Here is a 26,931-nt window from a genome sequence, read left to right as displayed (position 1 = left end):
CTCGTGAGACAGGGCTGGTTTGGAGGTCTGGGGATACGGGGGCGACGCGGCGGGGGCCTCTGTGCCGTTACGTGGTGCACGCGCGACGGCGGCGGTGCCACGAAGCGGACGTGCTTCACTCAGTTCGTGCGCGAAAGTCATTACCTGCGTCACACGATCGCATTTCCTCTACACTAGAGCACAACTTGGTACCATTGGGTAAATCGAATTAGTTTACGGAACGAAGAAGATCTGTGTTTAATGATAGATGCGCGCCTTTAGAGTTTGTGAACGCGAAGTGTTGTGATACAAATGCAGTACAACCTTGTAGCTCGAGAAAGCGTGTGACGTCATAGGGACCGGCCGGACCGATCATATGTTGAACACGGATGCAGTGATGGAATGTGGCGTATTGTGGTGACGTGCAATGGAACAGTGGATTTAATTACCTGGTCTGTAAAGGCGCCACCAGGGCGCAAGTCTTCCACGGGAACCATGCGTAGAAAAAGATGAGCCAAGATGCTGAGAGCTTGGTAATATCATTTTTAATGCTCTTATTATTATATTATGCTTGTATTTTAACATATTTTTTACTTCTGGCTATTCTTTAGCCTGCTGTATGAAATAAAAACTAAATGAAGACCCTGATATTCGACTGTATGTGTCGAGTGTTGAGTCACTATTAACAAATTTATAAAGTCGAAGGCGTTTTCAGTTTAGCTATTTATAATGATGATATTGTTGAATGTAAACGTTGTCCATGTATTCAAGAAAAAGAAATATTTGAAGGTCACTCCGCGAATAATTTGATTTTTTAAAGAAATAAGTTCTATGACTTCAAAAATCTCCTTCCTACGGCGACCAGTCCAATGAACGACAAAGTGTTTATTATAAAAAGTATCTCTGTTGCTTATTTCTTTCACTGTTTTTAAATTATGTATACGCGTGGTTGCTCAAAATGTAATAATTTTATCAAATAACGTATTTTCGCACATCGCTATTTTATTACGTTGCATTAAAATATTTGCTTACTTTTTAACAATTTATTTATCAAACTTATAGCTTTTTGTACTAGAATCAATTATAAATTAAATAAAACAGGACAGCTTTTCGGACAAGATAGACCCTAGATTTATATTGTTGTGTTTGTCTTTATGATTTCCCTTTTCGATAAGTTTAAATTTTATTTTCATTACTGCCAGCCTGACGGGGAGTTTCTTTGAAACTATCTATAATAATATATGTACAAACGTTTATAAATGTTTACTTATTTTATATGTGCATTAATGCTGTTTTTTTTTTAATATTAATAAAATGTTCGATGTACGAAAGAAAGGTTCAATATTAAAAAAGTATTTAGTGTCTAGTACTAATTTTAGAATACGATACAATAGTTGTTAAAACACAATATTGCGATTGAATTGCAACATTTTTAAGTTATTCTGAGAATATCAGTGTTGAAAGCGTTCGTGGGACTTGCGTGTTACTTCACGGTAGCCGATCAACAACAGCACCTTGTTAGTAGTTAAATAATATTCTCATTAAGAAATCGTATCACCATATGAAATAACAAAATTGTTTTCATGACAAGATAAAGGTCCGTTACAAAAGCCTTTAATCACATTCGTGACAAATATGGGTGTTATCGTTACTGAAATACTTTATCAATAACATTATTTCTAAAAAAAGTAATTATATATTATAAAAATTCTATAAATTACTATTGTTTTGTTCACCATAGAGACACCGGCCCTGGAAAAATATCCGTAATCGTAAAAACTAAGATGTTTTGTGCCTTGTGTATTGGTGTTTGGCGTTTGAATAATGTGTATTGTGTACCTACACGTAGAGATTAAAACCCTTATTTTATATAGTAAGAGTGTGTTTCATTACAAAAAAAATAATAAATCTATTAGTTTATTTTATTATACAGTAAGTGAAATATCATTATTATTTTGTTTACTATTTTGTCAGATCTATATCTCTTTTCTTCTAAATGTTTACATTATAACGATACGTATTTTTTTAGTATTATATAAAAAATAATTCTATGTTTTTAATAACCTAATTTCACATACGAGCAAATATGAACAAAAATTTATCTCATTTTAATTAGACGGTACTTGCGTAAACTCACAAGCTTTATTAAGACGCAAAAAAGTTTTGCACGTAGTGTACACACAAGCAATAGAAAGTGAAAGTTTATAAATAGTGTGGTGAGTGTGGAATGTACATGTAGCGAAACCTGTATGCAGATAGGAAGAAATACATAAAACTATAAACTAATGTGGCAGTTATAGTAACTAGTAGTTAATAAAACTCAGTTACCTAACTGCTGTTACTTTATTCGTAGAAGTTCTTGAAGTTTCGGGTATCACTTCTCAATCGATAGCTTGATGGTTGAGCTAGATGAAAAAAGTGTTTCCTTATAAAACTTTTACCCGTTCTCCTAGGCTGAATACAAGCGGTACCACTTCGCTTCTTCAAGGGAGCACCACGGGTTCGCTTGCTCATGCTACCGTGACTCTCCGACAGTTTACCGACCAATGGATCCAAACAAAGATCCTCCTTACTCCCGGTGACGCTTTCGGAGGGGAATTTGCGCGGAAGCCTTTTTACGGTCTTGATTAGATAAATTCGATAAATCGAGTAGATGCGATAGAAAACAAACTTAGATTTGCGACATATATCATAAGTTTCGAAACATAAAAGCACAATTTCATATATTTCCTACCATGTTTCAATGTCTTGTGCGAGTACATTGCGTTTGTTGTATTCTGATCACGAATAAAATAAACCCTGGAATTACTATAATTACTCCCATTCTGCCGTGATATAATAATAATGCCGCTAACTTCATCGATCGGTCGGATCGATTTTCACTCTTGATCGCATATTAATAAGAGAGAAATCTTTTATCTATATTTCAAATATCTTGATTAGTTTTGGAAATAATTTTATAGTCTTATCATCGATAAGTTACATAGGTTTACATTTTTACTGCGTTGTTTGTGCTCATAGCTCATGATTGAGTTGAGGTAGATAACAGCATTTTAGATATACCACGGCAGCTTTACATACAATTATAAAATCTTATAATGTCCCTATGAATGTTATTTAATTCCTGAGACAGCTAAAATTTTTATATGTCAACTAAAGAATGATAGTAATATTTTAAATATATTGTAGGCCAAAATACAGCAAATAATTTTACAAAAACATAGCATCTGACAGTTGTACAAATAGGCGGTGCTATTGCTAAAATAAATTTCTACCAGACTTGACCAGAAAAGTGTACAAGAGAAATATTGCTATGTAAACAAATAATGAGGTAGGTGACACACTGTATCCAATACTTAAAAATACTAGCTGTGCCCGAGACCTTGTACGCGTTTGAATTTAACAAAAATAAATAAATATTGTAGCCTAAGTTAGTCCTTATTATATCAGTTATCTACCAGTGAAAGTCCCGTCAAAATAGGTCAAGCCGTTCCAAAGATTAGCCTGAACAAACAGACAGACAGACAAAATTTGTAAAAAAATGTTATTTTGGTATATAAATATATATACGTGTATACATACATATGTATTGAGTAAAAATGGCTATTTTAATGTAACAAACATACACTCAAATTTTATTATATGTATAGAAGATTAAAATATGCATATATATAACATAAATACTAATATATAGGTGAAAATACGTATAACTTGGCCTTAGACAGAAAAAAATTATGTTTAGAATTCGATATGTTCAATAAATCAAATAATTTCACTTCAAAAGTGATAAGTATGAGATTAACTCTGTAAACGTATTAATTGAGTTTTTTATCGTATTGCTATGAATATAATGCCAACGTTTTGAAGAGGCTCAATTTTTTTAGTTGACTTCTTTTGACTAGTTGGTTTATGGAAGCAAAAGTCGACGTAGCCCAATATTGGAAGCATTTTCCGTAGACGTCTCAATGGCGTCTGAAGAATGGCAGAAAATACTTTTAGAACCACTTCATCGATTTATCGAGTCTATGAGAGCGCCTGCTCGAAATAAATATAAAGGTAATGTCATGATGGTATGTCATAAATTTTTGGCTTCGAATTATACTTGTGTTTTAGAAGGATTCAAAGATAGTCTTTAAAGTTTACATAAAATCGTAATGGCAGCTATAATAAATTGCTTGCATAGTAGGTACTTAAAGGTTATCTATCAGTGACGAAGAGTAACGTTGGAGGTTGTCTGCACACACGGGGTATAGATAATAATTGAACTTGGAAGTTATAGAATTAATGAATATAGAAGGAGAGGGGAAAGCACATCACATTGTGAAATGTTGATTTACGTCACGCCAATCTGAGAAACTGTCGTCAACTTAAATGCGCTGCCGGTGTCCTTGTAGATAACGACGAAACTATTCAGCCGCTATTTTCAGTGGAGATCTTTGGGGGAGGCCTTAGTTAAGAAGTAAACGTCTTCCGGCTGATATGACGATGATGATGATGATGATGATTCAGCCACCGTAGGAGATATGTTAAGAGAACCCATAACACTTAGCAAAACATAAATTTCGACGTTGTCAAAGGCATTTCTAATATCTAAAACAACCAATACAGTGAGCTGTTTATTATCCATAGAGAAACGGCTGGCATCATTTATTTTAATATACTATGAATGAAGCGAATATTGTCGTTTTTTTATATAGTCATAGTATATTACATAGTATTTATACATACTATATCAAATAAAGTATACGTCACATTTTTAGACTAAACGAACATCCGAAATGTGATTTGGTATGTATATTCGAATATACTCAATTATTGGGTTAATGCAAACAAAGCAGCGAGCGTGAGATTGTTGTAATACAAATCAAAAGCATTATCTTCTTCAAACGTATCGCATAAAATGTTATTTTTAGCGATCGTGAGATAACAACTAGCAAATAACAATAGGCAAAATCGTAGTAAATCCAATGGCGACGTCACAATATTACGTGTCCAAGGGTCTTACCACAACGTACTACGAACAAAATTAGTAATGTGACATCATTGTGATGATTCGGAAAAGCCTCGTCTCGGTCTCGCACATGCGTATAATCCTTGTTGTTTTGTGCCATGTACGACAGCGGAGCGGACAGAGTACGCCGAGTAACGAGAACGCGTCAGACGTCGCGCGCTGAGTGTTGGGCACGGACCTCGGCAGATTTCGTTCGCGATATCTGAAAAAATAATAAAAGACCGCTATACTGTGTGATTTAAATTAAACTTAATGTGTATATGTAAATAAGAAGTTGTTGTTAGTGTGTGTGAAAGTGCATTGTCATATTCTCGAGGATAAGATCTCTTTCGATAAGTGCCGGTTCAACGAAGAGAGTCGTATACACGGTAGTAATATTTTGTAATTAGGTTTAATTTACTATAAAGCTTTTTGTCAATGCCAAGTTTATAAAAGTAGGTAATATTTAAACGCATATCAGGTTTAAATTAGTTTATTACCGCTAATCTCTTTATTTAATCCATTTTCCATGCAGTAAAAAGTCCAAGTACTTATTACTTGTACGATAGCTTTTATCTCTGTATTTTTATAAATTTTAATGTTTACCTAATAATTCGTCTCTTATTTTTATACTGTAATCAATCAATCATTAGTTAGTTGGTGATAAATATTTAAGTAAAACATTTAACTCATAAACTATACTTAGTAAAAAAACTGCGATTTTATTTATGCTATTTCTATACTAATATCTTAACACAGAAAAGTGATTTTGGGCGGAATAAATAGTATACAGGTAGTTACAAAAAAATCACACCTGACAAAAGGTTGGGGCCACCTGTGTATCCCTAATTATAGCAATTCGACTTTTTCGTAACGCAATACGATCGAACGTTGTTTAACCGATATTTTTTTGGACACTTAAATATGCATCTGTCACACCAGGTGCGTCCTTATCTGCTTAAAAGTGTTCGAGTTAATTTTAAGTTCGAATTTTTCATGTACTTTGTATAAAAATATATCAAATGAAATGTTATTGTTTTAAAGCAGTGTATAAATTGCCAGGCTTTTGTCTTGGAAATCATTTGTATTATATATATCAAATATAATTAAGTATGCTTATTCATATTTATGAATTAATATATTTGAAGGCGATTAGTTTGTATAGTATACTATATGATGATATAATAAAGGGCATATGTGAGGTGGTAGTTTTAAAAAATAATATTTTATTTGTCAACTCACTGATTATATAAATCTTATATCGAGTTGCATCAAAAGTCAATTTTAATTTTTTGTACAACTGTATTATAAATATTACACTTTTGAAACCACAGTATTAACAGTCTTATGTATATATCAGACATTATATATTTTAGTATAAATTTGTAACGGAAATTGTGAAACAGACCTACATCGGTATATATATCTATATAAGAGGTAAGGTAACTCTTACTGCAAGCCGCTCCCTTCCTCAATTACCCAATATCCTATTTAGTTGCCGACCCAGTTGACAATATTTGGATATACATATGTACATATATGGAAGATATGTCTTCTTGTAAGCAGTTAGTAATTAATGTATTCTGTTATGTTCTACATAGATCCGCCTGTCTAATAGCGGGAGATGATTCTATTTTGAAATTAATTACGTAGGCATTCCTTAAAAATCTTCATTTTCTTAGACTTCGGAGATTTAAATTTGGGAGAGAAGATTTAATCTTTATTTTCATGTTTTTAGCTTACGTCCAACGCTTAGTTTGTAAATGTATGGACGAGATAAGATGTATGTACAATGATTTGGATTTCTCATTCGATAAGAAATTATTATAATATCTTAAACATAAAATTACAAAGTTAAATCAATGTCCCTAATACCTATATAATACGGATATACTTTGTTACTTTACATTGTACAGAAATAATTTAAAAAAGGTATCGTATTACAGAACTATTTTAACAAAAGGAAAGTTTCGTAACACTCAAAGTACTTGTATTTTTAACAATTATGCACGCAAGTTTGCGATATTCAGCGCCATGGTGGCGACTGACGTCTGGCGTGTCAAACAATTATTGACTTCCAATCGTTGATTGTTACTTCTTTTAAATTATTAAAAAAGTTAGTGTTAGTAGTAGTAGTAGTTTTTATAAAATTAAAAGGGCAAAATAAAATTTTACAATTGTAAAATAAATCATGCTGTAACTGTTTTTAAGTTATGGTTTCGTATTCATTATCTATGTGAAATGTTGCTTGTGGCCTTACATACCTTGTCTTCATAATCGAATGGAAGAGGTACTGAGACTAAAAGCAGAAGGCTACTAAAGGGTTAAAGGTTTTTTTTTCAAATTAGTTCATCGATGGGTTGTTTCGCTTGTTTTATTTATATTTAAATTTTATTTTTATATAGTATGCGAAAAAAGTCTGTAAGATAAATGCGGGTTCGAGTTGCTCGAGAGCTGTGGGCGTTATCATTAGATGACATATATATAATACAGTTTTATAAATAGAAACGTGGTATTTCCAACGTTATCTTGAGTGCTCGACCTAGACCTTGCTTCGTAACTGAATTCCAATCTCCTTGTAGCTATCTTCTTGCTATTTGTTGCTTCTAAAATTTTTATAACTTCTGTAAATAAGAATTAGTCTGCAAGTAGTGTAGTCAGAATTACAGAATCGTGTAAACCAATAAAAACTTAGTCATGTATTTATAAGTTGAATATATTCTGAACACACACACACACACACACACACACACACAGATTCAGTATAATTTTTATACGGAACGTAACTAATTAATGCTGAATTTTTGTTACTTTTAATTAACCGAATACCTAATTATCTATTGTTTTTTTGCGATCGTTTATTCATAGTAATTATATGTATTATAAGAAATATAATTATCTTATTTATTTTATAACGTAATATGTTTATGTTATTCTATTAAATTCTTGGCATTGATAAGAATCAAAATCAATTGAGAAATAAACAGTGAACTGGCAAATAGATAAAAGTATAAGTCATGTGTGATACTGTTCGCGGAACAAATAGTGCGTGCGTGGTGGCAGCAAGTTGAGAGATGCTGGTGCGGGGGTGCGCCGGGGGTGAGTTTCGGCACTCGCTGGCGGAGCGCACTAAAGCCCTGGCGGCCAAGTGCCATGCGTTGCGTTCGCCGGCGCACCAACGCGACCAACGCAGCGCAGAGCGCCGCCGCACCAAAAATCGCAAATCGCAAACACGGTGGTACGTAAAGGTTAGTTGCGGCCCTCGTCTAACGTGTTTTGGAAGAATTATGTTATATCTAGGTATATATGCGCTTATCTCATTTATTGTGTAGTTTGACTTTGTTTTTTGTTGCTGAAAACTCAACAGAGAACATTTTTATGTGTAAACATTCAGTAAAAAATGCATTGTCTTTAATTTGTTCGTCGAAATGGTAGATCTCTAAACTGATAATTTTGTAATTATTATTATATTGCGTTGCATGCCTAAAAACGACATAATTATGTTTTCATACTTATTTTAGATTTTTTTCCTAGAATATTAATTCTTATTCATAGCATGCCATAAAAAAAATGTATAGTGTAATGTAAAATATAACGGCAATTGCTGTTCACTTTGACAGCGCATACATCGATGACGAATCATTACACATACCAGCACTTGTATTACAAACAAATAAACGATTGATGATATTATTCATGCGAATGAATACGATAGACTTTGTATTTAACGGCAGTTGTTTCTGTTTCGTCGAAACCTCAAGCCGTGATAACTTGATCCGTAAAAGAACTGTTATAAAATTGGATAATTGTGAAGGGTTATTCATTTGTGTTGACGAATGCTTGTGAATAGTTAACCAATGTGAGTTTAACAATAGAATATTTGCAAGATTATCACACTAAGCTACCTAAGTATACGTAATATGTAGGTCTAGGTTCAGAATCGTAGCGTGCCTTGATTTGATTGGACCCCCTATAAATAATTGTTTGGGGGGCCTTAGGAACGGCAAATAGTTCTCACAAAAGTAATGGCGTAATATTTATTTACCATAATAATCTCTCTATCTGTCATCATCATGATTATCTGTGTGTGTTAATTATATGTCTGTCATCTGTCATGTGTCTGTTATTTACGTGCGTTTGGGGCCCTCGTATCCCGGGGGCCCCTTATAATTGATACGGCAGATACGGCAGTAGCTAGGCCTCTGTCTAGGTTTTACTGAAAGTAGGGGTAAATATATCAAAACACAGATTTACATACTCCATGCACTACCTTCACTTAAAATACAAAACTATTTAACTTCTCAATTTACTTTATGTTTAATTTTCTTCCGAAGTTCTTATAGATGTTTCGTAGGTGTTCAAAACGCTATTCTTTAGCAAATCAATACTGAATATCATAATGAATACAAATAATCATTCAAGCTCTCGACCAATCAGAACGCTTCAATTCGATATCAAATATTGTTTATTTGGCTTTTGTCCTCTTGTACTTGGACGTCTATATCACGTAAATAAAACTGTATCGAAAAGTTGCGACAAACATCTAATTTTCTATACACTTATAACACCATTTAACTATTAACATTAATTATTGTTCAAATAGTAGTACCAAATATAAAATCTGAGTAAGATTGACTTACTTACTTCCTACTTTTGCAATTTAGTCATAAAATACATAGAGACTATTTTAAATAATTGTGTACATAAATATATCATAATTTGCATATGTATCTAAATTTTCCTCTAGAAAATATATTTGGATAATTTAAAGGCTTCGTTAGTGATGCAGGTCAAGGCTTAAATTATGTATACGGCTGTTTGTCTGTACGCTTAGGAATGCATAGTTGAAATCCAGGACGGTTCCGCTTATGTTATGAGACTTGTAAATAGAATATGTCATAATGTCATAGGACAAGGTTAAAAATGCAGAATATGTTATTTTACTAAAAATGGGGAGACCTTTCATTTCTTTCATAAAATAAGTATTCTAAATCTCATACTACAATCATGCTCTGATGAGTTTCTGCGTAATTCAATTCAGCGAATTGCCGAGGGGCGGCTGAGTGGGATAGGTCGGAACTCAGCGGCCCTCTACCGACCGTATTTGAGGGCCGTAGTTCATAGCGTGTATAAGACTGCAGTAATGTAAGTGGACGTCGGTACTTTGTGGTTGATATTTAATAAAAATGTCTAAAAGGGATTTTTTTTGCTATTTTGCGCTTTTATTTTATTTCCTCCTAACCGCTTTGCGGTTATGAACATCACGTTTAAAATAACGTGGTATGATGGGTGAGGTTTTAATTACTTCAAACACTATAACATAAAACAGAAATTTTATATTATCATTAAACCGAATTATGCAAGTTGCGATCCGTGTTACTAGCAACGTGAAATATTTTGCTCATTCGACGAATGTTTCATTGAAATATTCGCATACAGACAGTATTAATAATTAAAAATGTAATACATACATTTTTAACGATGTCTTAGTATTTTTTGTGTTTGTTTGATGAATTTTAAATGATTCCTTTTCATTCTATTTTATCAAAGGATTAAAAGACAATGAAGTAGGTATACAATCAATTTTGTTGTTCTTAAAGTGTGTCATGATTCACGGCGTCGCGTCATCCATGAAACAAGGTAGTTTCTGGTTAATTACACCACGTACGGATATAAGTAAATACAAATACTTGAAAATAAGAAACGTTTCAATATGTATATACATAAATATTGTTTATATGTTCTTTATTATAAATATAAAACATTTATATTCTTCTATTATTACAAATTTTCTGGTTAGATTATTGCCTGTATATTTTAATTATTACGAGTTATCTAAACCAGTACCTCGTTTTTTCCTTAATTATAGTTCTCGTGGAACACCATTAAATCTTGTTTTAATTAGTGTAACAGATAAGTTCAGGAAGTCGTTATAGTATGAATGAAAATGCATAAATAAACGTGAAGTAATAATTTTTAACAAGGAATTTTACTGTAACCCTATAACCGGGACGATGCTCTCAGTACTATCGATTGCTTAGGTGTCGGGGGCAATGACCTGCGCGTCCAGTCTCAGCTCAGCTGATTTCATTGTTTCTGTCTCGAGTTTTTACTAGCACTTCCACTAATTTCTGTTTGCTTAAAATATACTGAAATAGTAATTATATTGAGGTTTAACTAAACATGTCTATTGTAATATCAAAGTACGATGTTTTATTAGTTTGACTATTCAAAAAAAGTAAGCTTTAGGTAAAAAATGTTATTAAATAGTATTTTTAGGTTAACTATTTATTATCTAATTATATTTAATATTCCAAACAATGACCTCTAAAATGAATGTAAGTATAAGTAATACGAATGTATCTTGCTAGTGAGTTTTACTATTTTGTAACGTCATGACACAACTTTAATTAGAATTTTGTATCGATTCTAGTGCTGTGTGTCAAGTATTCGTGTAGTTGATAGATTATTAAAATTATTCAATAAAAAAAACATTTGGTTGACAAGTATCAGACACATATAATTTATATTAGATTTTTTACTCAAAGTCGGGTCATGTCAGTCGTCGCTACAGGGTTTGTCGGTGTCGTCAACCGAGCGCGTCGGTCACGCTTGCCGCTCTATAGTGTACTTCAGCAGGCTATCATATGCTATCTCTGGATCGTATGATAACGAGTTAATAATGTTTTCGAAGACTAATCCTCCTGCACTGTTTCAATCGTTGAAACTTTTAATACACAATCGTGCATAAGTAATTTAAATTAGTAATTTTAATATACTGATCAAATGTGCTTATTCTACGCACCTTTACAAATAATCACTAGTTCAATTTTTTGCCGTATCTTATTATTATAACGATGAGAGCCAATGGGATTTACATTTCTAAGTAATTATGGTTTTCTGTGAGCAATCATGCGTTATGCAATCTGTGGCGAATCGATTCATTTTGCTTTCATTGCGGAAATTCTTATTGGGTGCAAATTGACGGAAACCGGACACAATAACGTTAAGAGTACGTTCTCCAAAGTCTATTTCGAAATTTTGTAAAATAACAGATAAATTGAAACAGTGCCCATGAGCCTGGCGGCGATACGCGCTGCTGCATGGCAAGTTGATACATTGGTCGAGGTAGCTGTCCGTGCTTGGTTTCTTGTTGATTGACCTTTTGAAACTTTATATGGAGACCATTCATGGAGCGATGATAGCTATAGCGGTAGATAACTTCATGAAGTCGTACAATCAGTAATGTGCAACGTATGTCGTTGAATATACTTTACTGCGTTTATCTAAAAGTATTTGACATTAAGTTAGAAGCAAGTGTGGCACACAATGGCTATTGCGACGGTATAATGAGCTAAGATCTCATCGTTCAAGCATAATTGGTAGATTTACGTTATTTAACTATTCCCGGATAATGTAATTACCGGCATGATTATGAAAGAAAACTTGTGATTTCATAGACTAGCCATTAACCATAGTCGTCATTTTTACGACATCGATTCCAATGAAGTCACAATCATTAAGACTCCTGGGTTGGTTACGATTCTCCTTTCAATTGTAAGAATCAAAAGTAATGTAAATCATAGAATGTTAACATGTCTTTGATTTAGTGTATCGTGGATAATTCACGTTGACCTTATACCTTTCATTTATCCTTCAAGATAATCCATACAACTAATATTTTTATAATAAACTGCAAAACGAATCTTCAAAATTGTAGGTTGTGTGCAGTGAGAAGTAATGATTTTTATTGTGAATCGATTTTGGAATCGAGCCAGAAACAAAATTGCATTTGTAACGATGCATTGCACAATGCTATGTTGTGTAATATGTGTAAGTTTTAGCAAAATGAAAACTTTTAAATTCGTCGAATGTCCTAGAATCATAAAATGGTTTAGCGTTATACACGTGAACCCTGTTAGCTAAGCTTGTGGAGGTACGGGGTGTTGTGGGCGGAAGCAGTCTTTCGTAGAATCTGCTTTTAATAGAACCATTTGCAGTCTGATCGATATTTGTCCTTATTACTATTGAAAGTTCAACAAATCGGATCAAATATCGGATGTTTTAATATTTCAAGTTGAAGTTTTAAATATGTTACAACAACCAACACCAATACCAACAACCAAGATAAAATAGAGATAATATTTGCCCAATATAAAAGGCTAAAATTGTATGTATAACATATTACATAAAAGTTTACTCATGTAGACTCTTACAAGAACTTTTTATTCATCAAGGTGGCAACTGGTCAGAATGTAGATTCTACTTAGAAGAATCTCAAGAAACTGTTTTTTATTTTCCGCCAATTAAATTACTTAGCTTCGTTAATTATAATTCAAAAGTTGCTTAATAAGTTAAGCTATTTAATATATTACAAATAATATTTAGCGAATTGTGGTAATATTTATTTTCCAAAAAGAAATTCGACACGTTCTCCTCAATAATATGACTTATCGTATTATTCATTGCTATAGTTACTCTTGTAGATCAAGGTAGTTCTGAAGTAGGTACTGGTGTCGGCTGTTTGACTTAATTATCTGTATTTAATGTCTATCAACGTCTGCCGTTATGGGCAGATATTTCCGTATCAGCCATTGTAGTCATACGTACCGGTACAGTTGGAGTTGATAATTGAAGCCAGTTCATTTCAAATGAAGTTGACCTTGTGTTAATTCATTAGAAGGTAAATTGATACAGCGTTTATTTTGCATGCCAAATTATTAATTACAATGCGGGTTGCTCTGTTCTGTTAGTACATTTTTACTAAATTTAACATTGATAATTTGCCAAGTAAAAGTCGAAGGCGTGAACTACATAAAATCTTGTTCTATTTTTAGGCATAACCGTTAACCTCTCTTTAATCAATGAATAATTTAAATGTGTTGCCAGGTTCATAAATCAATAAATTAGCAAAATTGATTCTCAGAAATACTTTCTCGAATCAATCGAAGAACGTTAAAACTAGTTTTAAAGTATTTTAGAAAGTTTATATGTATATTAATTACAACATTTATGTTAGATGAACGGTTTGCACATTCTTGAAATTATAAACTTAATCTAAATAAATAATATAAAGATGCAAGGACAAAACAATCAACTTCCCTGTTTTTCAACAGATTATTATTATTAAAGGAGCGTAAGTTAAATTAAAATTAATATAAGAGTAGAAAAATAAATGGAAACATATTGATTCATAAAATAAGGCTTACCTCAATAATAATTATGGCTAAATTTTGCCAAGTTATATCTTTTTTATGAAACATGATTCATTACACGTATTCATCACATTGTTTTATTGCGTAATGGCAATTCCGTCAATTCTCTAAAGTTATTATTTTAAACCTAAAGCAAACTAATCTCTTAGTCGAGTGAGCTTCTAGAAAGACTTCTGAAATGTGATCTTACAAGATAATTGTTATGACATACCTACTTACTACTTTTCACTTTGAATGTCCCATTTCCCTAACCCCCTCTTTTCATAATTTTGTTCATATTGTGCACGTTTTATGTACCTTGTTAGCGGCCTTGTTATTTGCCTCATTTAATATAAATGTTTGCATTACGTCGTCCGGACTCGGGACGCCGGCGTCACAGCGGCCGCTGTCACCGTGACATTTGCTCTCAATATCACATAACTTTTATCAGTATTTATCCATTGAATTAGATAATGCTAGCGACCCACCCCGGCTTCGCAAGGGTGCAATACTGATAGTAAATATACTACAGAATTTGTTTATTTACGACGTCACATTTTAAACTTCTAAAATTTATCAGTGTATCTTTACTATCTCTATTTAAAAAAAAAACCGCATCAAAATCCGTTGCGTAGTTTTAAAAATTTAAGTATACAAAGGGGATATAGAGACAGAGAAAGCATCTTTGTTTTACACTATGTAGTTATTTACAGTTTTTTCGGCTGTCCTTAATTCGACAAAAATACCAAAATCATTCATATGAAATGAAGATTTCCATAACGACGTAACAGTCAGAAATTTCGTTGGTACGATCTTAATCCATCATCGATTTAGCCCAACTCACTTGATATATTTTTTCCCGAATGTCACGCAAAAACTGCTGATTCGATTTTTGTGGAAGGAAGCCTCATATATACTTTGAAGTCAGCTAATGTATGTGTTACTTTATTATATTATATGTATAATATATAATACATATATTACTGTTGTATATTTCGAAACACAGCTTATTACATCGATGTAATTTAAAAGAAATTAACGGGTTCTATAAATTAATTGATACTTAAAAATTAAAAGAATAGTCACTAAAATTACGAAAAAGAAAATCTGTTATATTAATTATATTTATCCATCACATTTGTTTAAAAAATAAATACAAAAAATCCGAAAACTGTTACAAATTTTGAGCTCTAATTGTAGATGGAAAAAAATACTTGAATTAAAGGATATAAAATATGATTGAAGCGATGACATAAATAATAATACAGTAGATACTCGTATATGTGAGTACAATAGTTCCATTGGCTTGACATTTACAGTATTTGTACTACATTTTTATATTTTTGCAAAATATAAATAAAATCAATGTTACATACAAATTAGGAATAACATGAAATATGTATAAATATATTAAAGACACAAAGCCACAATGAGATTTACTCAGTATTATTTATAATACTACTGATCTGATCATTAGTAAAAGTTGTTCATACGTTTTATGTTTTTATTTATTAAAGTTTATATTTGTCCCATTAAATAAATTGCGTTAATTTTATGTATACATATTAGTGTTTAACGATCGTTTATCTTTAATAAAATAATAGTTAATGCAAATTTTATTTTTATTAATTCCTAACAGAGATCCGCTACATGACGTAGAAGTAGAATAGTGTGATGTTCAGTAATTGCTTCTCGATCTCGCTTGAGTGAACATTAATAATTGTTACTCAAAGCTACACATTTAGTTCTAACCTACACTACTTACTATACTACGAGGTACCATTATACATATTTAAGTAGTTGTCGCCCTCGGTTTCGCGCGCGTTTTAGGGGTTCGCTGTCATGTGTTAGCCAAAAGAAGTAGCCTATGTAAGGACAGGAAGCAAATTTCATCAAATTCGCTCCATTGCTTTGGTCGTGAAAGAGCGACAGACAAACAGAGTTACATTTACATTTATAATATTTCTACAGATTTTACAATTTTACTCGACAATGCGTTGCTTTGTTGTTATCAATTGCTATTCTAGGCTTTTCGCCTTACCATGATCCACCCCCGCACTCTCTCGGTAATTGTTCTTCTGCCCATAATATACTATTGAGCTTTAGTAATGAAGTTGAGTGAGTCAGTGACGTCCAAAGACGAGATCAAGCCGTGGTTGCTATCGTATTTTATTCTAAATGCTTAAACGTGACTAGATCTATTATCCTGTGTTAAATTTTGATCGGCGTTTGTTAAAATGATTGAGTGACGCTCGTGCGTACATAATGGTCTGCATGAAACGACTGAGAGTAAAAAATACAAATTAGATTATAATTATTAAGGGTATTATATTAAAACGGCGATAATTTACGTGGAGACGCGTGTCTTCGTTACTGAATGGGTCTATTTATATGTAACGTAATGTACTATCACACTATTATATATCACTTCAAGCTTATCTGCTCGTTTCTTGTTTCTTTCTTACTATAATTCAGAAAAAAAAGGTCAAGAGCGCTCCGTACGTTATATATATATTAGGGATTATAAATGGTTCACTCCCAAGTACATATTATTTAAAACAATTAATAATAGAATTTCAATGAGTTAAATATCAATCATGGTCTTTTTTAGTCTTATTCCCCATTCATATAAATGTATCCGTTTTGATACCAAAGGAAATTAACTGGCGCGCGAAGAGACGCTCTACAGTTACGGTTTGCGGTCTCATTTCGTACTCGACCTGTTTCTGTTTGTTTCGACAAATGTACCGGGTCAGAAATTCAGGGTACAGGTTAAATTATGCTCTTCATATTCTTTACTATACGTAACTCGTATACTATAACATCCAGTTGAATGCTTACAAAGTCGTACTTGTACTCTCAACCTCAAAATGAATGGATCACTATGATTCATATAATAATATGAAAAACCCGCTGTAATTATAATATATATGTTGATTACTTCCAACCTTTACAACGGTATGTTCAATACACTTTAAATGTAATTTCTCCATTAAGCGGATACGATAGTAGCTCACAGTTGAACATGCGACTTTCACACGGCTTTCGGCTTTCCGAAGCTATTGAGGCTTGGTAACGTAGCTACGATTAAAAAAAAGAAACGATTCTTAAGTATAGTAGTAGTAAATGCTTGCCAAATTTTTCATACTTTTGGTAACTATCAGTCCTTATAAATATGAGTGATTAGATAATCAAGTGTAATTACAACAACATCGATTATAACTGTATATCAATGGAGACTTGATTTGTTACTATTGTATCGATCGTTATGCAAGTAGTTGCGGTGGCCGGACGTTATATGCGCTATAAAATATTAATGATATAATTATGTACTGAGTTGCAACACAATTGGGATCTAGAATAATTAAGTCGGACCGGGAATTACCATTTTACTCGTTTGTTTGAAATGTAGAACAAAACGACGCTACTTTCATAATATTTTTTTGATTAATATCTTTTTGTATTCAATTTCATTCAATATTATGTTCATACAATTACGCATGTACTATACTAAAATAAGGTAAGCCACTCTTAAAAATACAAAATAATTTGTATAAATGACAAGTTATAATTAATTTTTTTCTTATACATATACTGCAATTCGTTTTTTTAAATGATTTTGATTTAATGATGATTCAATACAGTGCACACTATCGTATTTTTCTTGTGTTATGACATGATATTAACAGGTACCAGCGTCATTCATTTGCTCTATCGAAGTTTTTCACGCGATCTCTCTGCGAGAGAGCAGTCATTTGCGTCTGCGCCGTTGAGCGACCATAGTCTTACGTTCCGCGGTATCTTGTAAACAATTTATTTAAAAATACAAAAATAAACGTATGTTCTGCTATAACAATAATAACCGTACAAAAATTACAATGTAACTGCGTAATGTTTACTCTATTCATTTGCGTTCATTGATTCCATAAAATTGTGAAAAAAATGTTGTTGAATCGAAGTTGAACTGTATTTAAAATAACTTATTAAATTGAGTGTTTTGTTTTCGTATTTGTTTATACCTAATTAAACATGTTTGTGTCGTAGAATTAGTTAAAGGAAATAATCCGTGCCGGGTGGGTCCGGCAAGTGTGCCGCGCGGCAGCGATTTCACCCGCGTCACGCACGTTCGTGTTCGCGTAGTCGCCTCTTTCGCGAGTGTTTGATCCAATTAGAAACATTTGCATGAGCATCTACATTGTACCGTGTTGTGTGATAGTGAAAGTGAGCGCGATGCCCGCGCTCAGCTGAGCGGGGTGACGTCTTATATGACGTCGCGACATGGGCCATGTGGAGAATATGCGGCGTCAGTAAGGCCGAGCCCGTGTTGTTCTCTAGTGGCATTGATGACGATTATGTAAGAGTTACATCAGTTAATATAATTGATACTAACACATCACTAATAGGCGAGTGTTTCATTTGTTAACATCTTAGATAAGCTGAGCAGGAATGTTGTTGAGCATGTTGTTTATGACGAAGATATATATAAATCAGTGATGCACAACACCTGACTGTGGATTATCGTAGATAGTTTATTTTTTTGAACGGCTCATGTCTGTCAGTGATAACTGAAACTGAGATTACTCTTTTTGTAATAATAACATTTTTTTAACGAATGATATCATACATTTAAATAACTATGTTCATGAATGAAGTTTCCATACCCAATGCGGAGTTTCTATAGAAAAAAATAAGAATACCTTGTATAACAAATTATGATAGGTTGGTATGTTAGCAACAATTAGATAGCTAACAGCATTTCCGCGCTGACTTCCAATACAGATTGTCTGGGCAGAAAGTTAGCCCTCCTGTCATCAGTTAACGTTATGCATTAAAATTAAATTTCAATATCTTTACGAAAATTTCAAGTTCAAGAGTTTCTACTACAAACGGAGGAAATATAAAATTACGATATTATACATTCCCTGTACTTTTTAATGTAATTAAGTGATATCCATCTTTAATGTATTAATATACTGATGGTATGTTTCAGCAGCCGACATGGCGATTGTGGGGCGAAGAACGGGTGGATGGTGCAATATACACAGTGTATCTCAAGAAGGTGCGATATCATCGACCGACACGCTCAGCTTCTAGTGTAAGTAGTCTATTGTTTGAATATTTAGTACTCAATATTAAACTTAAACTAAATTTATTTTCATCTGTATTCTGTGGGAAACACGGTTAATAAACGGACTAACGAGACTATTATCATATGATAATAAATAAACACATATATATGTATTTTATCAACTAAAAACAAATTTGTAATTACAGTTAAGACATTTTTTGATAACAAATAGTCAGTTAGTTGTACATTCATTCCATTTCGATTTTTTGTCGTTGCAATTGCTTGTCAGCCAAACTGTATGATAAAATAACCGCAACAAAACCCGGTGAGTGATTTAGAAAGAGTTGGTGGAGATATTTAAAGAGATAAAAAATAAAGTTATTTTATAGTATAATTGTAATTGAAAAATAGTAAATCATTGCCTTAAAAATATGCATGAGTAATACCTAAAACGGTTGGAAAATTCTGATGAATCAGTGGAATTCGATAACATTGTTGTTTAAGTAATATGAAAGGCAAATAAATGAATACGACTATAAAAAATATGACCAGTATGTAATTTGCTTATCACCAAAACTTATTTGAAACAATAGGTTTATTGTCAATATCTTTTCTATAAACCTACTTTCATTAAGTTATACTGTATAATATATCCTACTACTATTATAAAGGCGAAAGTTTGTAAGTATGGATGTATGAATGTTTGTTACTCTTTCACGTAAAAACTACTGAATGGATTTGAATGAAACTTTACCACAATGTAGCTTATACATCAGAATAACACATAGGCTACAATTTTTGAGGTTTCTAATGTGAGGTCGTAAAAAAACACATTTTTTGCGCTTACATTGCAAACGCTGACTGAATCCTACAAGATAGATCAAAACAATGTACTACAGTATTGTACAACTTAAAAAGGTCTACAAAAAAGTCCGTGATGGTATATGTTTATCTCTTAGGAATAACCCACACTAACCATTTTTTATCCTTTACTTTGTACGAAATAATGGCTTATTTACGAAGCGATTTTAAGCGATTACTAGACTAGACGGGACGAACCTGAAGTCCACGCGAACGAAGTCGCGGGCAAAAGCTAGTTGTATATAAAGACGTCGATTTCACCTACATATAGAACATATAAATGTAGAAGAAATCGAACTGATTATTCTTTATTTAAATACTTCCTTCGATTATACTGAATATGGTACGTATTTTTAAATGTTGGAAAAAGTTTGTTAATAAATAAAGTAGCGTAATTGTTCTAAGAGTCGAGATGGCCCAGTGGTTAGAATGCGTACATCTTAACCGATGATTGCGGGTTCAAACCCAGGCAAGCACCGCTGATTCATGTGCTTAATTTGTCTTTATAATTCATCTCGTGCTCAGCGGTGAAGGAAAACATCGTGAGGAAACCTGCATGTGACAAATTTCAATAGAAATTCTGCCACATGTGTATTCCACCTACCTGCATTGGCACAGCGCGGTGGAATATGTTCCAAACCGTCTCCTCAAAGGGAGAGGAGGCCTTTAGCTCAGCAGTGGGAATTTACAGGCTGTTGTTGAGTTGTTGAGTAATTATTCTATATTTAAAAAAACAAAAGATGGTCAAAATTTTAAAAATAATGTTTGAAAGAATTATTTATGTTGGTTCTCTTAGCAAGTATTTTTTGCGGAAAGCAATTCTCTGGTCATTCCTTTAATGAGTCAACTCTTCTGTCACCAGTGGAAGTTGCGATACGGGAGGTATATTTTTATAAGTAATACCATATACTGTTGTAATTATAACGTTTTAATTAATTTATAAAAAACGTGGTACGAGAATAGTTATTACATATTTATTTTTAGACTATCATGCTATGTTATAATATTTTGTTTTAGCTTTTACATTCGGAGTTATTTCTTTGTTGCTAAAATGTAACACTGTGGTGTTGCTGTAATTTCCTTTTTTTTCTCTTTTAATCGAGCGTAAAGCCTTTGTAGATAAAAATACGACGGTTGTTTTTTTTAGCTACATTTATGTGGATGTTTAAAATGAAACCATGCCATGCATTTTAATGTAATTCAAAGAAACGGAAAAAAGTAATATATGAAATCGTAATATAGTATAAAATAGTTTTATATTTTTTTATTTTTTAAACGTAATTATTTTTATGTAGTGTATGTTGGCGCAATGCAGTTCATATAACATGTTTAACGTTCTGAAATAATAATAATACACAATAAATTTTAAAATATTTATTTATTTAATAACTTATTGCAAAAAAATAACTCTTTATTTTCAGGAATCTGATGACGAAATCTCTCACTTGGAGTGGGAGACGGTGCGCGTGCGCTTCGTGAAGGCGGGTACCGTCGAACGTCTTGTCGAGGCGCTGGCCACCGACGATGGCGAGCTGGAGTCAACATACGTCAACGTCTTCCTTGCCACATACCGGTAAATAGGACATAGAATACGTTTCCTTGAGATGGTCCATCTTAACCGATGATTGCGGTTTCAAACCCAGGCAAGCACCTCTAAATATTGATGTGCATTGTGCATAATTTGCGTGTCATCTCGCGTTCGGCGGCGAAGAAAAACGTGATAAAATCTGCATGTGTCTAATTTTATAGAAATTCTGTCACATTTGTATTGTAACACCAACCTGCATTGGAATAGCGTGGTGGAATATGTTCGAAACCATATCCTAAAAGGGAGAGGAGGCCGTAGCCCAGCATTGGGAAAATATACGTTGTTGATTAGTATTAATAATTAAGTCATAATCAAGTTGTTACTATAACATCATTTTTTATCCCTATCAATCATGTTATTATCTCTGGAGCTGGAGACTACTTGGGATGATTTAATTTTATATATTTTTTTTATATACGGGTGACCACTCAATGTAAATAAAATAAAATATTATATTTTTTCCTGCAACAAATTAATACGAATTTTATATTGTGTATTTCATTGGGTATTTTTTGAGGAAAAGTTATGATATATATTCATTATTTTATAACAATTATAACTTCCTATACCCTATATAATTTGTATACCCTGTATTAAATCATCGGAAATGTAAAATTTAGACAAGCTAACAAATTCTATACTAACTGGCTATAATTTCATGTATTCGTCATTTTGTATGAATGCTAACTATAGTTGTACAATATTAAATTACTCTTAAATACGTTTAATTCGGCAACACTTGTCATTACATAAAATATGTCAAACAAAATATGTTTGTTTTTTAATAAAATAAAAATAAAGAAGAAGATATTTTTACCCTATGCTTTCTAACAAATTATTCATAACACAGGGAGTAATAGAAGCGAAAAATTCTCCAAGAATTGTAATTACAAGTACTCATTGTGTCTCCATTGTTCACTTAGATTGTTATTGCTTCATTCTGTTTGTAGTACAAAATTGTCACGAGCTTTAAATAATCTCAGAACAATGAGTGGACGAAAGACGTCGAAATATTTGCAATATTTCTTTGGCGCTCAGAATAAAGAAAGGGATAATGTGTGCTTTGTAAAGGGATAATTTCGCTAGGCGGTATGAATAAAATATTTCTTATTTATTCAGTGTGAGCAACTAGTTCAAAGAATTATGATTATTATCGCTAAATAAATCTAAGTATATAAGCTACTTAGACGTCCTGCCATAGAAAGTAAACTTTTTATGAAATAATATATACACCTATATAATATTACTGTGACATTGCCTTTAACATAGAAGGCTAAAATATAATTATAACAGTAGGTTAAACAACAAACAACGAATTAATTGATTTGTTATCTATAGTATATAATTCAAGTGGTAGCATCACGTAATTATAAAATGGTGATTCAAAAGTGCTTGTAAAAGCCTACTTGAATGAAGTTTATTTTGATTTGAATAGTACACAATATCTTTAATGTGGCTGGATTTAAAAGAAGGAAACAATGGATAGATTGTGTCAAAAATGTATGTGGTCCGTTTTGTCCCCGGTCCCATGTTCATGTAACCTAAACCTGTATTCCTAAATATTCTGTTCAATTTGAATGTAGAGATTGCACAAAAGGAAAATTATAATAATTTTGTATATTCTTTTATCATTATGCAGTTCATTTGCGGAGTGCAGTCGAGTGCTGGATCTCCTGCTGCGGCGGTATGAAGCCCTGGCCATGGAAGACGTTCTCCCAGCAGCGATCGATACTTCGCAACAACATAGAAAGTTAGTGTATACATAGTGATATAATTGCACTCTCTTCGAAATGCTTATGCTACACTCTATTCTTATCTAAGATGAAACATAAAATTAAATAAATTAAGAATGCTGTCAGTGAAACCATTTTTTCGTACAAGTTATTTTACTTATTCTTAATGGACGAAGGCTGTTTATTTTAAATTACTGACCAGCAATATAATAGTTGTCTTTGTGATCATATAAATATCACTCGGTGTGTTGTAGGACTCTGGTGGCATGTCTCCACGTCTGGCTGGATACCTACCCGGAGGACTTTCGTCAACCCCCCCACCATCCCGCACTGCAGCAGCTTCTCGCCTTCACACAGCTTCACCTGCCTGGCTCTGAGCTACACTCGAAGGTTGCTTGTTCTTCTTTGAAATAAGAATATATTATATATTTATTTACAGATATAAAAATGTAACATCAAAGTACCTCTTTAAACAATACATTCATCTCTATCTATCAATATATAATATATATATCGGATTTCATTCCGGGTTCATATGTTGATTTGTAACTGATATTATAGAAATGATTTGAAAAAAATATTGCTACGAGCGAGTTTGCTTCTTGGTTCTGGTTGGAAGAATTGAATTTGATTTTATCTTAGTTATTAGCTTTTCTGTATAGACAGATGTTACATACGTGTTGTGACACAAATGAAAGAATACATAAATAAGTAGTATGGACGTAGAGGGTGACTAAAGGTTGGGACGTTCGCGTTGGCAGGTGTTACAGAAGCTAGCGATATTCAGTGCGGAGCGCAACGGCGGCGCGGCGGGCGGCGTGTGCCTGGCGCCCGGCATGCGCGTGGCGGCGCACCACACGAGCGCCTACCGCCTGCCGCACGTGCCGCACCGCCACTTCGCCGAGCAGCTCACGCGCATGGACATGGAGCTGTTCAAGAAGCTCGTCCCGCACCAGTGCCTCGGCGCCGTGTGGTCGCGCCGCGACAAGGACCGCTCGCACGACGCCGCCACCGTGCTGGCCACCGTCAACCAGTTCAACGCGGTCTCCTTCCGCGTCATCTCGACGGTGCTCGTCGAGCCCAACCTGCGGCCCGTCGACCGCTCCGACATTCTCGCGGCGTGGCTGGACATCGCCAGGGAGTTGAGGGTGCTCAAGAATTTCTCGTCCCTGAAAGCCATCATTTCGGGTCTGCAGAGCAATCCCGTGTACAGGCTGAGAAAAACGTGGGCGCTACTATCTAAAGAGAAGGCCGAATTGTTCGAGGAGCTGGCGAGGATATTCAGCGAGGACAATAACCGATGGGCTCAGCGTGAGCTTTTAATGCGCGAGGGGACTGCGAAGTTTGCCGATACGGTGGGAGAAAATGATAAACAGTTGCAAAAATTGCTCCACGAGCGTGGATCGCCGGGCGTCAGTAATGGCACGATCCCGTACTTGGGTACGTTTTTGACTGACCTTACGATGATCGACACCGCTATTCCCGATACTGTCGCCGATGGCCTAATAAATTTCGATAAAAGAAGAAAAGAATTCGAAGTGCTTGCGCAGATAAAACTGTTACAAGGTGCTGCCAATGCTTATCATTTGCCCACTGACCCGATGTTCGACAGATGGTTCGACTCGGTGATCGTGCTCGATGATAGAGAGGCGTATCAACTATCGTGTCAAATCGAGCCACCAACGAATCCACCGAAAGAAAGGCGTCCGAAAAAATTAAACGAAAACAATAACCACGGGCACAGGAAGAATGATTCCATAGCTAGTACCAGCTCCAGCAATAGTTCGCAGTTCTATTGCGAGACAGACGGCGTGGGAAATGCTTGGAAGAGAGATAGCCTGGAACGCCGAATATCACCGACGAGGTTATCTCATGGTTCGTCTTCGTCGTCTATTCCTTCATTAGATGTTTCTTTATCGAGTGCGAATAGTGGACAAAAACCTGCAAATGGTAAAATTGCAGCAACAAGTCCGGCTCATCCGAATGCTAGGAGTGGTCCTGATTTCTACATAATCCGAGTAACATATGAGTCGGATTGTGTGGAGACCGAGGGTGTCGTGCTGTACAAATCAATAATGCTGAGCAACAACGAGCGCACGCCGCAGGTGATCCGAAACGCAATGCTCAAACTCAACCTCGATGGCGATCCTGATGGATACACTTTGGCTCAAGTTTTGCCTGATAAAGGTACGACTCCGATTATTTTTTTCACTCTAACTTCTAAATATCTATAAATTTTTATATTCTTTATTTTCATTAACATACTTGTGTATAATTTTTCACAAGTACATGGTATATTTGCTTAAAAAGTAAAAAAAAAGCTATCTAATTTTGTTTTGTCGGAGGTAAAAAAACATCTTCCTTCAGTTTACGTTGACAATATTTTATTTTGCACAGTATGTTTAAAAGATTGTATGTTTAATATAGATATTTTTAAAAAGGTAAAATATTTACTTTCCAGAAATGGTTTTGCCGGCAAACGCGAACGTATACTACGCTGTTAATACGGCATACAACCTAAATTTCATCTTACGACCTCGCAAGAGCCAACAAGAAGAGGCGATCGTTAATGGAAAAACAAAAAATAAACGAACTTGATTATACCTCAATATCCCTTCATTATTTTGCTGCCCGTTTACATAGTAATAAACGGTGACAGCTTGTTAACACTAAAACGAAGATACACCAAATAAAAAGTGAAATAATGTGGAGGGCGATAATTTCTTTACTTACGAACTCAAAAAACTACTTGTACAAAAATCATTTTCATCCTTTCATGAATTAGTGTTAAGTACCCGTGCCTCATGTTAATATAAAATTGTTGATTGTGTGCGGACCATTCGTGTCTGTACATGTGCTCGTAGTATACTTAATACGAGAAGTATTTGATAATTATAGTTATTGTAACCGAATGTACCTAACTGTAAATACCATGCTCTCAATGCCACCTTTAAGTTAAGTGTTGTATTATTAACTATTTGTAATGTGATTTATCTGTATTTGTATATATTGATTATATATCACGAATATGAATCTCGTAAATTAAGAATATTCTAGTAAAAATAATAAGCCAAAGGCGATATCATAATATGTAATAGCAAGGTGCTGTTTACCTTTAATATGTAAAATACAGCTTTAAAATTTAACACGTTTAAACCGAATTTCGGATAATACTTAACACTTTTTTACTTATAATAATGATATTTAAAACTATTCGTCAAAAAGTAAAATGATATTAAAATAAGTGATTTTGTAATCAAATTGAAATAAAAGACTAATACTGGCTAAACAATTTGTATACATGTTGCGTATTAAACGTAGTCTACTTAAACCGCATTTGAATTATACAATGTGCCTATATTAATTATTGTTTATATTTTATATATATTTCATATTTCGGGACAATTGATACTGGTACTATAATACTCTAGTAGAATAAAAAGTGTTCATGTTACCTACAGTTAGTCTGAATTAAGTAATAGCCTACCATTAGTGCAAAAGTGGCTTAACCTGTCATG

The 26,931-nt window shown here is 33.6% G+C and overlaps 1 protein-coding gene across 7 annotated transcripts; it reads left to right on the top strand.

The window, feature by feature from the left end:
- The first annotated feature begins 46 nt into the window (after positions 1-46).
- On the top strand, positions 47-26,931 carry LOC124530848 (ral guanine nucleotide dissociation stimulator). Of its 7 annotated transcripts, none has more exons than XM_047105182.1 (8): positions 5,109-5,358; positions 7,957-8,217; positions 19,154-19,258; positions 21,514-21,665; positions 23,320-23,430; positions 23,668-23,803; positions 24,175-25,600; positions 25,875-26,931. In XM_047105182.1, exons 2-8 carry the CDS (start codon positions 8,044-8,046, stop codon positions 26,009-26,011), a joined length of 2,241 nt encoding a protein of 746 aa, XP_046961138.1. In that variant the 5' UTR covers positions 5,109-5,358; positions 7,957-8,043; the 3' UTR covers positions 26,012-26,931. The 7 variants fall into 7 exon arrangements, with proteins under 7 accessions (XP_046961142.1, XP_046961143.1, XP_046961138.1 ...); XM_047105183.1 differs by having other exon boundaries at positions 7,930-8,217; positions 19,157-19,258; XM_047105181.1 differs by having other exon boundaries at positions 7,930-8,217.

This window comes from Vanessa cardui, chromosome 7 (assembly GCF_905220365.1).
Source record: "Vanessa cardui chromosome 7, ilVanCard2.1, whole genome shotgun sequence".
Taxonomy (NCBI): domain Eukaryota; kingdom Metazoa; phylum Arthropoda; class Insecta; order Lepidoptera; family Nymphalidae; genus Vanessa; species Vanessa cardui.
Note: the sequence above shows the minus strand (reverse complement) of the source record. Positions and strands in the feature narration are given on the sequence as shown.